The 15,101-nt window shown below is 38.4% G+C and overlaps 1 protein-coding gene across 1 annotated transcript in view; it reads right to left on the bottom strand.

Moving 5' to 3' along the window:
• The window catches only part of LOC139738668 (uncharacterized), a 200,088-nt gene that overhangs the window by 133,044 nt on the left and 51,943 nt on the right, over nucleotides 1-15,101 (bottom strand). The window contains 2 exon segments of the mRNA XM_071649281.1: nucleotides 1,153-1,251; nucleotides 7,503-7,601. Of these exon segments, the coding sequence (XP_071505382.1) occupies nucleotides 1,153-1,251; nucleotides 7,503-7,601 (198 nt within the window).

The following is a 15,101-nucleotide window of genomic DNA, read 5'->3' on the forward strand; positions in this document are numbered from 1 at the left end:
TTTCCATTTGATCCCTTGGTTGTTCGTATATAATTGCGAAGTCACCAAAAAGTCTCTTAATCACTAAATCTATAATTGATTCTTGAATTTGGAACACATTTGAGAAGATTAATTTTTCTGTTTCTCTCTCTCTCTCAAAGTGACAAATTTTTGTTGATTTCTTTCTGACTTTGTTGCAAATTTAATGAACTTGACCAGTTATATCTAATCTGTCTCTTATATAAGATATGCCATGAAATTCACAGGTGCCAATGTAATGATGACAATATACTAATTTCTGTGGCAAATTTCCAAGGACTTCATGACTTATGGGTGAATTATGACAAAATATTCCTTTGGTAGCGTACACCTTTAGACATTGCATCTTCATATTAGCACTTTTGCAATTGTTAACAAAAAAAAAAAGGTCAATATCACAACTTTAATATCTTCTGCTGATAGTTCAGCCATATTGATACATTTACATTGAACAGTCCAGGTACATAGGCATCTGTACAATAATGATGACAGAAGTGCATGTTGTCGTGACTTGAACACTCAAGAAAATAAAGCAGCGTTTGCATGCAAATTGGCAACATCTCTTTTGGGTGTGTCCTGTGAAGGGAAAGCAGTGTTGTATATAGGTAGCATGGGTTTGCTGGACTACACTACTACTCTAAAGGACCATAGAACAACAGAACAAGCTGAACACTTTGCCACCAAACTTTACATTTATAACTACAAGGCATTTGGTGCACAATTTAGATAAAGAGGTGTGTTGCCAATTTGCAGATATATCTTTTCACTTCACCAATCAACCATTTACCATTCTCTTTTTCTGTACTCCCTGAAAACTTTCCTAGCTAAGTAATGTCATGTTCATTCTTTCTTTATTTCTTTTTTAGGTGGGGGGAGGGGAGGGGAGGGATATGGGCAAAACAAGACAAGCAAAACATGCATTTTATCGTATAATAAGGACATTTTTTTTTTTTACCTAACTGAAATCACAATGAGTTCTTCATATCTTGCCAAAATTTCTAATCGTTCCTAGAGGTTTAACATAGAGGTGAAGTGATGCTGTTTTTGCTCATGCTGCTCATACACACGAGGTGACTTTTTCTTGAGAAGAGGTCAACGTCATTAGCCCTGCACTTCTCTCACCAGGCATTTTACCTGCGACTGGACATTGACGTTGGCATTGAACTGGACAAGCACGCTAACGATGTCCTCTTGGCCGGCCAGCGATGCAATGTGGAGGGCGGTGTTGCCTTTCTGTTGGTTGATTAAAAGAAATGGAAGGGGGAAAAAAAAACAACAGAGACAATAAGCTCAGTAACTTACCATACCAAGATCACAAGGTAAATATGATTCCTTCTAACAGGATATGTTGTTAATCCTCTGGTATAAGGGTAAAGTTTTTTAGCAGCACATGGCTTCCACGATTGATTCTGAATCATTTCTTTACTTTGTTAACGTACCTGAAACAAAATATTTTCAAAGTCATTAAAAAATCAGAAAAAAGAATAATGAATACAAATTCAGAATGAAATCAATACTTATACATGTGCTAGCTGAAAAAAAAATAATCAAATTTGCTAATAAATGTGAAATTTTGGCACAGGAAAAGTAGCAAGCTTGTTACAAGGAAAAAAAAATCTTTGGGAAAAGAAACAACTCATGTGCATGACAGAGCAGACAAATGATGCCTTTGATGAGAAGAGTGAACTCTTAATGCAAACTAGCCTCATCCCTTGCTCACTGTAACTGCACTTCATACAGGTTACATAATATGTCACCCATGCATACTATATCACTTACCTGATAGCACGACTATTTGCAGTGTGAAGATATGTATACCTGCTAAGTGCTATAACATTTGGTGGATGTAAAAAAAAAAAAAAGAAAGTATGCATTTTTGTGCATTGATGTTGGTGTATTTTTTTTTTGATAATTTTTTTCTTTACCAAACAAAAGTACTTTGATATGAGATATGATTCGCCTACCAATGACCCCAATCATCAAAAAGTAGTCGTGACAATTGTCAAGAAACTATTTTTAACACCTACCCATGTAATTCGAGTGAAGTTGAAAGCAAAACCAAAACTTTTTCACACATCTACTATAAATGGTTTCCAGGATTCTTCTATCATATGTATCTGATGCCCCTACATGTCCCTTTGAGGTACAACATCATCTGTCCCAAAGGTATGAAGAGCATGTTCCCCATCAAGGGGATTAATTTGGCACCCCTAATTATCCGTTTAACCCGTTCCATACAGGAACCTGGTGGCCTGCTTAAGTCCATGGCGATTTCAGAATTTAGTATGAAATGGGTTAAGATATAGTGCCCTCTGCCTTAAAGGCATGAAGACCAAATTCCTTGTCAAAGAGGATTGATTTGATGACCAGTTGCCCTTACTGCTGCTGGACATCAGCTGTTCTCTTCTGCTCCATCCCCCACTAAATGCAAGGCTCGTAGCAAATGATATGAAGATCAATGACTGCCTGGACTGCACTGATCAAATTGTCAAACGTTCCACACTATGACATTGGGGTACTATCACCATGTTCATGATTCAACACTATCAAAAAAGAAAAAACCTTCGGAAAAAGTATGACATTTGTGAATGTCTAAAGAAGTTTTAGTCTGTGATGAGTCAAACAAAACAGAAGCACATATGATAGATACATGGATACAATATTTGAAAAGCAATCAAGTTTTCTAATCTTGACATGTAGTCTTGACATGAATGGAAATATAATGATAATCTTTTAATACATCAGTAATCCTAAATACATATGCCAAAAAATCCTGGATACTCTCACTGTCTCGCAATTGAATGGGCTGTAGGTCATATGACACTTTTGGTCACAATTGATGATAAGTACTATTAATGGATTTCCATTAAGAAAAGAGAAAAATATCAAAATTAGATATCTAGCATCATTCGATAGTCATACTTGACAAGAAATGAATGAATTATATTTCTCTGTAAAAAAAAATATATATATATAGCACATTTTATGAAAAAAAAAGAAATGCAGTATGTTCATTTCTAATAAATGTGAAAGATGACATTGTGTTCTGTTCTTTTTTTATAAAGAGAGTTTATGCTAAATAAAAACAATTCATTCACATCAAAATCAGTCAAAGGAGCGAAGGTATTCTGGACACCCAGTGGGAGAATATGACATGAAATGACAAGCATTTAAACACTCTATAAATTGTCTGATTTTACCATAATTTTTAGACATTGCCAGCCACATGACGAGTATAAAATACCTTGCCTTTCAAACAAATTCACAGTGTGTACTTTTGAAAAATAGACTGGTCTTGCATCTTTTGATTTGTTGTTGTTGTTGTTGTTGACAACTTTCACTCAAAATGACTCGCTCCATTGGTGGATTTTTGACAGGCAACTATCACATAAATCTCAGTATCAGTTTCTACTACAGGGATGGACAGTAGCATATAGTGTGTAATGATTTTTTTTTTCAAACATTCTCTGCTCATCATATGAATGTTGGGCATGTTGAGAATTTCGAATTGGAGTGAAAACTTTACTAGATGAAATGAGTAAGATATTGTTTATGTGTGAATGGGATTTTGATGCAGCCACATATTATCAAGAGAGATACTAGGATTTACCTGACAAAACTACTATGTTCTGAGGTATCAGATAGAGCATTTGAGCAAATGAGATATGAGATATACTTGAGAGCAAAAATATCACAGAAGGTAGACACAATGCAAGAGTTTCAATCACTTTATATTTATTCTGAGAGAGTTTTCTGCAAGAATTGGTACGTGCCAAACATTTATGAGATGAACTACGGACATCTGGAATATTGTTCCATATTGTTAAATCCCTAATCTTTTACCTTTACTTTTAGATCACCTTATCATCAAGGGATTTTTTTTTAATGATTAAATATCATACAGTTTATTAGAGGATAGTAGACTTCAGCATAGTAATGCAATCCTGCCATGTCCGAACACACGCAGGTGCAAAGATAATTGAATTTGACAAACCAATTGACTATGTAAACATGATTTGTTTTGAAAATGAGGCTCAGAAACATGGCCTTGAAAGGTCAAGGTTTTGCATATTAAAATGTCATTTAACAGTCTGATGGGAGAAACGACTATGGTGGCGTTGCTGCTTCAATAAGCAAAAACAATCTCGACTACATGAGTAATGAAACACTCTAAACTTTCTTTGTTATTTAATGTGAAAAGTGAAGTATGAATTGCAGATTGGCAGCTGAGTGAAATGGTGGCAGAGTTTTCAAACTTTTTGAATATGTTAGTTACTTTCAGTTCGAGTTTCCTTCCAGGGAGTGTAGGAATCTCAACTGTGACATCCTTATTCTGCTCAAGACATCAGAGATGAAGACAAAAACAAACCACAGACACAATATTGACAATGATTGTTAAGAATGTATGTCTACAGAATGGTTATACTCATAATTTGTGATGTAATGTTAGTTTTGATCTCTTTGACTCATGTAAAATGAAATAAAAAGAAATTGAAATGTCACATCTACAGCTGATAAATTCTAATGAACAAATAAAAAGAATATAAGGCAGTGTTCTTTCATATGTCCTACAATGCTGCCTTCTGTTTTCAGCATGCAACATTTAATACTGATTCATTTCCTCAGAATGCAAATAACATAGCCAGTCAGTTAATTACTGAACTCATAAATTGAAGTTCACGTAATCTGTAAAATAGTCTATCTATGGCTATTGTAATGAGGAGATGCGATAACCACTATGCTGTCAGAATCATGTAACTTTCATGACAATGAATGGAGTCAAAAGGGGCCTGAGCTTTCGATCCAAGCAGAATCTTTGTCAGAGGCAAATGCCTGCCTCTGACAAAGATTCTGCTAGGATCGAAAGCTCAGGCCCCTTTTGACTCCATTTTACTCCATTGGCTCGCCACTATTGGATGAGCCGTTTTCAGCAGCTTTTTTGTTGTTGTTGTTGTTTTTGCTAAGATTCATGACACTAAAGAAAATAGACCTTGAACTTTATGTCACTCAACCTGAGGCAAACTACTGCATTTCAAAAATCTCCCGATTCTGGGATTGGTGCAGGCCTCAAGGGCAACATCTTCTATAAGGGGGTATTTGGGCCCTGCCCTAGGGGCCCCCTGAGGGCATCACAACAATATGTACAAACTATGATCCCCCACTGATGATTCCTGCCAGGTTTGGTCAAAATCCGGCTCCAGTTGCCTTGAAGATCAAATGTCTAAAACTATCAAAATGAAATATGATTGCCTGGATGTGAATATTTGCTAATTTGGTATATTTTGAGCCCTGCCACCTTTTGTAGAGACTATGATTCCCCACCCCCCCCCCCCCCCCCACCCTATGATTCCTGCCATGTTGAGTTAAAATCCAGCCACTCGTTTCCAAGAAGAAGATGAAAGTGTGAAAAAGTTAAGGCACAAAAGAGGCTGGACAGTGACCAATCATAATCCTTAAGCTCACTTGAGCCCTTAGGCTCAGGTGCACTAATACATTGTACATGTTGCGGTTACATGCATCTGTTGACTGGTTGGTGGTGACTTTCGTCAAAAGTGCTACTGTAAAAGTGGACATTTTCGCGGTGTTAAATTTTTGTGCATTTCGCGCAACCAGAAGCTAGTGCAAAAATAAAAGCATGCAAATATTTCTGCTTGTCATGCGTTCAAGTAGTTGATGTCTTGATTCCGCGGAATTAAAAACACAAAAGTTTCTTATGCGGCCCAGTGCGAAAAATTAGTCGCGCGAAAATATCCACTCTTACAGTAAGCGAAACAAGTCAGATGGGATTACAACCTCTTATTTACTATGAGGCTCGCACCCTATATCGTCAAAGACCCATGGGGAAAATGTATGTACGTTATTCCAGCATTTCTAGGGAACACACACAAATAAAATGAAACTTTGTTAAGAGTTCAGCACTAGCATAGGAGGTTTTGTTTGTTTGGTTTTTTGAATAACTTCTCATTTCCTCAGTGAGAGACTTTCCCCTGAGCAAGATCCCAGGTCAGTGCAGTTCCCTTTTAGATCAAGCTGGGATCACATGAAGGTGTGTCAATGAAGGTCTCAGAAGTGTTTCAGTTTGTGCTGGTAATTTCAGAAAGCCTCCAAGTCCCCCCACATCCTGGATGAACAAAAGTCTTGTGCACTTGAGTTTTAGTGTAATGACCTGGTGTCCTTATCACTTTCTGCCCCCATGGGATGATGACTTCTGATATTGCTATGACCCTGATATTTCTGAGCCAGAAATTATTACAGTGCTCACACAGGACATGCACATGTGGGACTGAGCTTGGAGATACTGCTTGCTGCAATCAAGCATTATTTCATACAGCCATGCTAGGCTATTAAGTGACTGTTTGAAACCTTTACATCTTTTTTGCTACATCATTTATCCAATGACGTCTCATAAAAATGCCTTTAAATCATACTTTGAAATTGAGTAGCGCTACAACTAAATATCTTTGATTAGACATCTCATGTTGGTATTTCACGCATATGCAAAACTAATGAGAATACTTCGCAAAAAAATAATTTAGAAATTATCATAAACTGATGCCAGCTTTAAGCACCTCTCAAGGCAGCACATTTCCTCTGCATTGTAGTGTTCAGAGTGCTAGAATGTAGTCTTACTTTAAAACATATCATTTACGGGTGGATATGCAGTATAATTATGCATGATGCATATATGCATGAGTTCCCATTGTTTTTCCTTGCAGTTGCTTTTCTCATTTTTGTTAATTCCTGAAATATGCTTTGCATTATGGGATGCCTAGCAGTATAAATACCAGCCACGAGTCTTTCTCCCAATGCACACAGCTCCTGAAGAGCAACAAATTAGGAAGACGGCGAGATACGGTAGCTACAGAGAGATTTCACAGATGGAACTCCGAAGAGGAAATACCCTTTAGGGTGCACATCAAATGTGACTGCCTATCACATGTTGATTTTCTTCAATGAGGTCAGACAGAGTTCAGACTATCGATGGTTGACGTCATGAGCTTCAGCAGTGTACACTGCTCTTCAAATAAATCTCTTTTGTCAGTTACATGTGCAACTACAGTAGGAACCAGAATAGCATATTTGCTATTGTTGAGGCCTATAGTACTATATATGAAGCAACCTGCCAATTTTCATTTTCCCAAAAGAATCAACTATTATGGTTGCCAACATATTTGGGATTGATTTATAATTGTGGTTTACTTCTTATATCAAACGATGAATTTATTCACTATGACTAAAGATCACAAGTGACAAAAATATCAATGTTACGTTTAGCAATACAAGCATTTTTTTCTTAGAGGAAAAATGCCAATCAAATTACAATCAATTCAAGACTTGGCTCATCCTGTAATCAGTTGGTATTGACATACAATCAAAATGTATCTATAACCTTCATATGATGGGCTTTTTTTTTCCATCGCGCGTAGTTACCAAAAAATTGTAAAAAAGAAAGCGGCAAAGGGGGGAAATGAGATGAAACTTACCTTTGTCGCAGCATCAACGTCTGCCCCCCTCTTCAGGAGTTCTGTGACGATGTTAAGATGACCCTCCTTGGAGCTAAGGTGAAGGGCATTCAGTCCATTCTGCAAGGAAAAGAGGGAGTTGAGAAATCACAGGAGATATTCATAAATGAAGCCCTTAAGAAAATGAATGACAATCTCATTTAAAAATCTATAACATCTCGTTGGTACATATGTAGCTGTTGAATGTGCATCCACACCTTCTGTATTATGGGCAACACAATAACCTGGAAGTAAACCACTGCCTTACACGTAATGGTTTCTTATTTTCATCACTGCTAACATCCCCACTTTGGTTATACAAAAGCATTGTTACCCTGTTAACATGGTAACATTACCTTGTTACCATGAAGTACACTCTCCTAGTTGGTATGTGTAGTGAAGAAGGCAGATGACTGAAGAATTTACAGGTTAGACACCTTTTGTTCAGAAAAAGGACTGTTCTCTACAATGCCTGATAAATATGATATCAAACAAAAATACCCCTTGGACGTGTAGATGTAAGAGGAACACTCCTGAGAAAAGCCTGGTCATTTTAGTTTTCCTAAAGATGAATGATGTTTCCTCAGCATTCAGCTCATATACTACTTACGGTATACACTTGCCGTATCCAAGCAACTGGAAATTAGGCCACTGGCAGTGCTGTTAACACACATGTTCGAATTAATCTTTAGGTAATGGTGGAATCAGAAAAGCCTTTACTGCACTAGTAGGCATTAGGAACCATTCACACTATTTGCCTGTGGTAGACTTGCAGCAGCTTTGCCCTTACAGTAGATCCTAATGGTAGAACACATATGGTTTCTGCAGGGGTTTGCAGTTGCTTTCGCTGTACACAGACATGAGTAGCAAAACATTCCCTAGACACATATACCATGGTCGACTATACCTTGCATTTTGATGTAAACTACAAAAGAGAAACATTGCCTCCAACCATTTGAGGTTTTGCACATTTTGCATCAAAGCACATCTTACTCAAATCGAAAATGTACATAAGACATATAAATACATCCAGTCTCCATAATAATACCTGGTAATAGTGTTCGGTTGCGTGCAGGGTCATGAAAAAGTAGTTGTTTTTCAGTTTGTTCATATTTCTACTCTATCCTGTCTTATCACAAATATACAGACATTTGTGCCATCAGCCAATATCAACAAATTGTGACGCAAAGGTTTGTGATGTGCTTCAAATGGCATTATCAAAATTGTATACATGTGGGCTTTCAAAGCTGATCTTGTTCGATCAAATCTATCGACGCACATGAACACTGCACAACAATGCATCTAGTGTAATGGTGCTATCTGATGCACAGTGCTCAGCAAAATTTCTAATGGCACCCTATTCCCATGGAAATGACATGTTCTGTGGGCTGCTGATAGCTATCACAAATGCCTATGGTTGCCAGCAGACGACACTCTCCTTGAAAGACACGGGATCGGTTGCGAGGCAAGATTCTATCAAAAAGCTTTCCTGTTGTTGTTGTTGTTTCCCTCTGTCTTTAGGATCAGAGGACTTTTCCCCACTGGAGAATAAAGGTCAGGTCATTGTTCACTTTGTCCGATGCAAAGAATGCTGCAAATGAATGCAAGTAGCTGATGTTTCTGAATAGATTCTTTATCTTTAAATCCTGCTCCAATTCACATAAACCTATGAAAAGCTGTCTTGGGTCCTTTGCAACTTTTCACAAATCTCAGATGCTATATGATACTGTTAATGCCATATCAATTCTTTCCATATCCCCCCCGCCCCATCACAACTGGTGAAAAAGCTGTTGACAGCCACGATGATATGTGAAATATAACAAAATCTGTACTTTAGTTATCACGTCATGCTTTTAAAATGCTTACTTATTGCAATATAATCAATAAAGAATGGTGCATTTAATATATTGCAAGTTATATGTCATCTCTGGTCATGTTTTGGGCAGGAGAAAAATTCATGAATATTTCATATATACAGTTATAACATAGGTTGCTGATAACAATAATAAAGGAGAAAGTCTGCTCTATATAAACTACATAAAATACAGTAGCTATCAAGTGCATACCAGCAGTACTGCAATGTATTCAGCTGATGGCGGTGAAGCGAGTGGCTAGTCACTAGGCCATCAGGTAAAATAGCCATAAATATCAATATATTGGGACTTGACCATATCTAGACACATGATGAATAATCATGAATTACAATCACAATTTTCAAAGTTCCATGCCAGTGATTCTGTGCCCCCCTTGTTAACTAGACTCTTCACTCATTTTCATTTTTCCCTTTTTTTTTTTTTTTTGGGGGGGGGGGACATATTTTTGCAAGTTTTTTTTTTTTATTTCAAGTTTTCTGGAAAGGGCAACCAATTTGGAGTTCATACGCCACCTCATCATAGCAACCGTCTACGATGCCCTTGAGGAGGCAGGAGAAGATTTCATCCAGGATCCTCTGTTCCTCCTTCTGTCGCTCTGTCTGGAAGCGATAGATGGAGTACAATTCCGTCCGCGTCGTCGGAAAGCTGCACGGGCGCCCGTTTTTCATCTTCTGTGCCGGCATGCATGACTGCCGATGGAGCAGGCTATTGGCCCGCGAGATTTCCAGTGATGTCATCTTATTCATCGTCGTTTGCTCTGGCCGCGGCAGTGCTACGCTCCCTGGATTCAGACCGATGTTGGACTGAAACGTTTCGTAGGCCTCGCAGATGACACGTTCAAGAAATGCAACAAGCACACAGAGACAGAGGCCAAAAACAAAACACACAGTCGCAATATCGTTGAGCATACAGCTCTTTATGGCAACTGCTCTCTAGTCTTTTTTTTTCTTTTTTTTTTTCTTTTAGAATAGCAATAGGAAGCTCAGCTTATCCAAAATGATGCTTTAAAATAATCACGAGTTGGCAGGAAATCATGGAATTATTCCAAATAAGTAATCCTCAGTAAGGCACATCGACGTGAAAGTACTTCGCATAAAGAGACAAAAAACATGAAAAAACAACGCTGCAGAGTCATCCAACTTGATTCTCTTCCACAAGGCACAGCAGGGAAGACAGTTTTGTATACATTGCAAGCTTTTCTTGACTTCACCTTCTTTGAATGCTGATGATGTATGTGATAAACATGGAACTTAATACATCTCCTGATTACAATGGGCCTTGTATCCCTCCTTGGCAAATCAGTCTATAGACAACTGCACCTAATTGATTCACAGCAATGCAAAGACTCACAGTAAATGCTCCACTAATTTGCCTGTTACCCACGTTGTCGTTAGTGTGTAAAAGTTCTCTCAGCTCACTGTTCATCAGCTGTTGTTCCTGCAGATGTGCAGTGATGAGCAAAAGCACGGCCGATTAAAACAGATCTCTCCTCCCAGTTGTGGTGCTCACGATTCTGCTCCTCAGTGTCATGGACGGCAAGCAGCTCAAAAAGTACAGCTCTTGACTTATTGATGACAGTCATGTGACTTTGACATGTGACCGTGTGATGATTTCGATATTTAAGTCTGAAGAGAAACCGCAGTGCTTCCTGAAGTATCACAAGCTAAGGTGCATTTATGTTTTCAACTGCAGGCACTTATGAAACATACAGCAAGTCACGATATTGACTCTCCCCCTTCCTATGAAAAATGTGGGCTGTGCTTTATGGCTTCCTCGGAACCGTGAAGGAAATACTTCCAGTCCCTCATCATCAGTGGGTAGCGACTGGTCTTAGTGCAGTTGTTTTAATGAGAAGAAAAAGGTCCAAAAATCCGTTGAGCCGGTTTTGGAGATGGTCACTGCACTGAGAGATTGGTGTTGAAAAAGGGGGGCTTACGCTGACAGGTGCTTTGTGAAAGGAGGGTGACAAATGATGATCAGAATACAACTGAAGGTGAACTATGGTCTTCAGCAATGAGACAGCTGAATGATTTTCAGAGACACTCCAAACAGATTTGAAAAGTCCAACAAAATGCAAAGGCATAAGTATTGCAAAGGAGGAGTATGCAAAAGAGTGAAATAAGTTGATCCCTTTCAGCTCTTGAAAACTGCAGATTGGCCTGTACCGATCAGTTTTCAAACTAGCTGACACCTCCTAAATCGCCATGTGATCGACCCTTGGCTACAGGTTCTTCCACGTGACAGAGTCGGGAGAGTGGAATCCGCAGTTCCTTGGAATCCTAAGCTTCTTCTTGCGTGTGTGTCTTGCCCCAAACGGCTGCACGGCACGCGCAGTCTGAGTTGGTTGAGACCTCGGCTGGGCAGAAACGAAATGCACCCCGCACGCACACGTTGCAGACCCTGGCATCTTACCCCTTCCTGCTGGAACACGCGCAGCAGTGCATCTTGGGTAATTGGCGACTTCCCCCTACCCAGTGGTTCTGTGAATCATAACGACTTTGTTCCTAGGTGATACACAAAACACTGCAGTGTGGCTACTTCCTACGCACCATGTTGCCTGTAATCCAACGAATGACCCTTGTCGGGTTGAATGAGTTCTATCACGCTTACATTTCACTGTTCTCCCTAACCTCCATGGCTTCCATAGACTGCTACTGCATAACCCATGCTAGCCACATACAGCTGAACCTACAAAAATATGATGGTCATTTATTGATCTTGCCGGGCAATGCTAACCACTTTTGTCAATTAAGTCAGCTAGATGGAAGACCTGGGCAAACAGAGCAATCAACATATGCAGATGAGGTCTGCCATAGAATTCTCTGCACAGCATTAATAAATGCCTCCTCTCCCTCTTTAACATACATCCAGCAAAATGAAATCAGCACACATACATATCAATGTTATAAATATTTCTCCCATATCAAAAGAGCAAAATCAGCACAGGGTCATACCCCATAGTTGATGAGTACACAAAGCTTTATTACACAGACATTAAAATAATCCCTTGTGTGCATAACCACTACCCTTTAAACAAAATCTCATAGTGTAACTATTACAATTTCATATTTTCAGCTATCTTTGATGCTACATAGTATTTGTAATGGTGTTTCTATGGCAAGCCTTGTTACTCTGTTGAGCATTATAGTGTCACTCCTTGTTCTTTAGGGAGGTCAAACCTATCCAATGACACTGTTTGTGTGTCTTGTGAGTGAGGCTATTTTGAGATTACAGTCGGCTATTTTTGTTACCACAAAACAACCATACAGAGCTTAGTACCCTGGCTCAGACATCACATAGACACCACACAAACAACATATTGCTCTTAATTTGCTCTATGTTTGGAGAGGTAATTTGGGCTACTTTGAAAAATTATGGAACACAAGGATTTTTATCAGATTCCCTTCATATGGCGCAGTATACACATCCATACTGCAGTATAATTTCAGCTGATTGGGCTATATTAGTACAAATTTCATAAACAAATTTCATATTGCAAGACCATTTAAAATTTTCAAATTCTAAAGGCTGAGATCTAAGAATTACCTAACAGCTCATTACCCACCAACAATATAGTTTCTGAATTGATAAAAGAAATCTGATATTAATATTTGTGTTTCTAGACAATATTGAAACAACTTCATTTCACTCTTATGCAAACTCTGTGTACTTAAAGGACAAGTTCACCTTCATAGACATGTGGGTTGAGTGAATGCAGCAATATTAGTAGAATACATTCGTCAGCGAAAGTTTGGGGAAAATCCGACAATCCGTTCAAAAGTTATGAATTTTTGAAGTTTCTGCTCAGTCATGGCAGGATGAAAAGACTACTATAGCTTGTGATGTCACATGTGTACAACAATATAAAGAAAGAATAAAGGAAATTCAACGTATTTCCATTTTTCTTGCATAACAAAAGAGCACTTGACTTCTCTCTTTCAGAAGGCAAGGGGAGTAATATTACCCTTAACATATATCAGTAACAAGTCGAAGGAATGTGCACTTTATTCAAAAAGTAAAGTTTTGTGAAATTCTCTTTTTATTTTCCTTATATCGTTGCACGCATGTGACATCATACACTGTAGTAGTCTTCTCATCCAGCAGTGATTGGGCAGATACTTCGAAAATTCATAACTTTTGAATAGATTGTCTGATTTTCCTCAAACTTTCACTTATGTGCTCTACTAATATTGCTGCATTCTCTCAATCCTTATGTATATGAAGGTGGACTTGTCCTTTCATGTTTTGAAAGGAATGAAAATACTAAATGTCAAAATCTGTCTGGGTCACAGTCATGTTGTATGAGTTTGAATGTGTTTATCAGATTCATCTATTTTGTCAATCTTTGCATACGAGACTTCAAGAAATAGACAATACTATAATAAGAAACCAACTGGACATATCTTGTTAAACTGGAGAGATCTTTCACTAATTAGCACAGACAATGGCTGATGATTACGCAGCACTGACCACAGCCTAGCACCAACATTTCCTGAGGTCATCCACCAAGAGGGCAGGTGTCCAGACGGGGGCTGGGGGAATTATGCCCCTAATTTAGACGGAGGGGAGTTGATGATGTAAATACATTTGGCACAACTGATCATCATGTGTGAAGAATACTGCTAAAGTAGTGCGGCTGGTGCGTGGAGAAGCAATAGTTTGCAGACTATCCAAGATGATTGTAATAAAGATTATGATATGATTGATAGTTACGATGATGGATGTGGTAGTGGCAGTAGAAATAACAAATTCATATTATAAAGCTGTCGCTGAAAATAAACATCATTATCATATATCATAATCATCTGGACTACTTCCATGCCAATTTCTGGCAGAAATTATGGGTGCAATCATCATTAATGGGCAATTTACCCACAAAAGACCATGATATAAGCCACTTGGTACTTTCATTGGCATTAAGAGGACAGATAAGAGAGGTCCGTAGGGGATTTACAACAAGAAACTACAATGTACTCCCTGGTTTTCTCAGGGATTCTGGCATGGCCTTACTGCATTATGGACATCGCCATCATTTGCACACACCAGCGCTGCTTCCATGTGAGATCCGAATTCCAAGTGCTCAAGTAATAACAATCCTATTTAAAACTCGCTGTGCTAGAACTTCAGTGTGTGGCACGACACATCATATGTGAATAGTGTTGGAGTACCAAGTGTGCATTTACACTGTTTCTCAAGCCCACTAGATTGCTGTAGATTTTACATAAAACAAATTTCACTTGTAAATTTATATTTCTGGTCAGTTTCCCTCTGATTGCATTTATCAAAATAGTATTTTCATAACATTTTTCTCATGTCAATAAATTCTTGGGAGCTGGAACATACTCTTTGTTTCAGTCAATGAGCCTCCGAAAACTCGCTAAGCTACGTGTGTGATATTCTGGACATGGCATCTATGGTCATTTCATTATCATGGTTATGCCTGTTGGTATCCTCAATGATCGAGTGACTCTGTTGCCTTGGGATCAAATACATTGGATACAAAAGGCAGTTGTGCCACTGATGTTTATGTCCCTCTGCTGCGACCCATCTCTCTTTTCTTTTTAATAAAAAAATCCATCTAAAACCTTTTGTCATCTATGACACCATATCTACGTCAAATATCCCCGTTCCATTTCTTGATTTCAGCTTAGTGCCCTCAATCCTATCCAAGCTGTGATTGCCTTTTGATGACACGGCAGCAAGTGGA

The sequence above is a fragment of the Diadema antillarum genome, unplaced genomic scaffold (assembly GCF_040938485.1).
Source record: "Diadema antillarum isolate AM-2024a unplaced genomic scaffold, OU_Dant_1.0 seq00000764_RagTag, whole genome shotgun sequence".
NCBI classification, from domain to species: Eukaryota; Metazoa; Echinodermata; class Echinoidea; order Diadematoida; family Diadematidae; genus Diadema; species Diadema antillarum.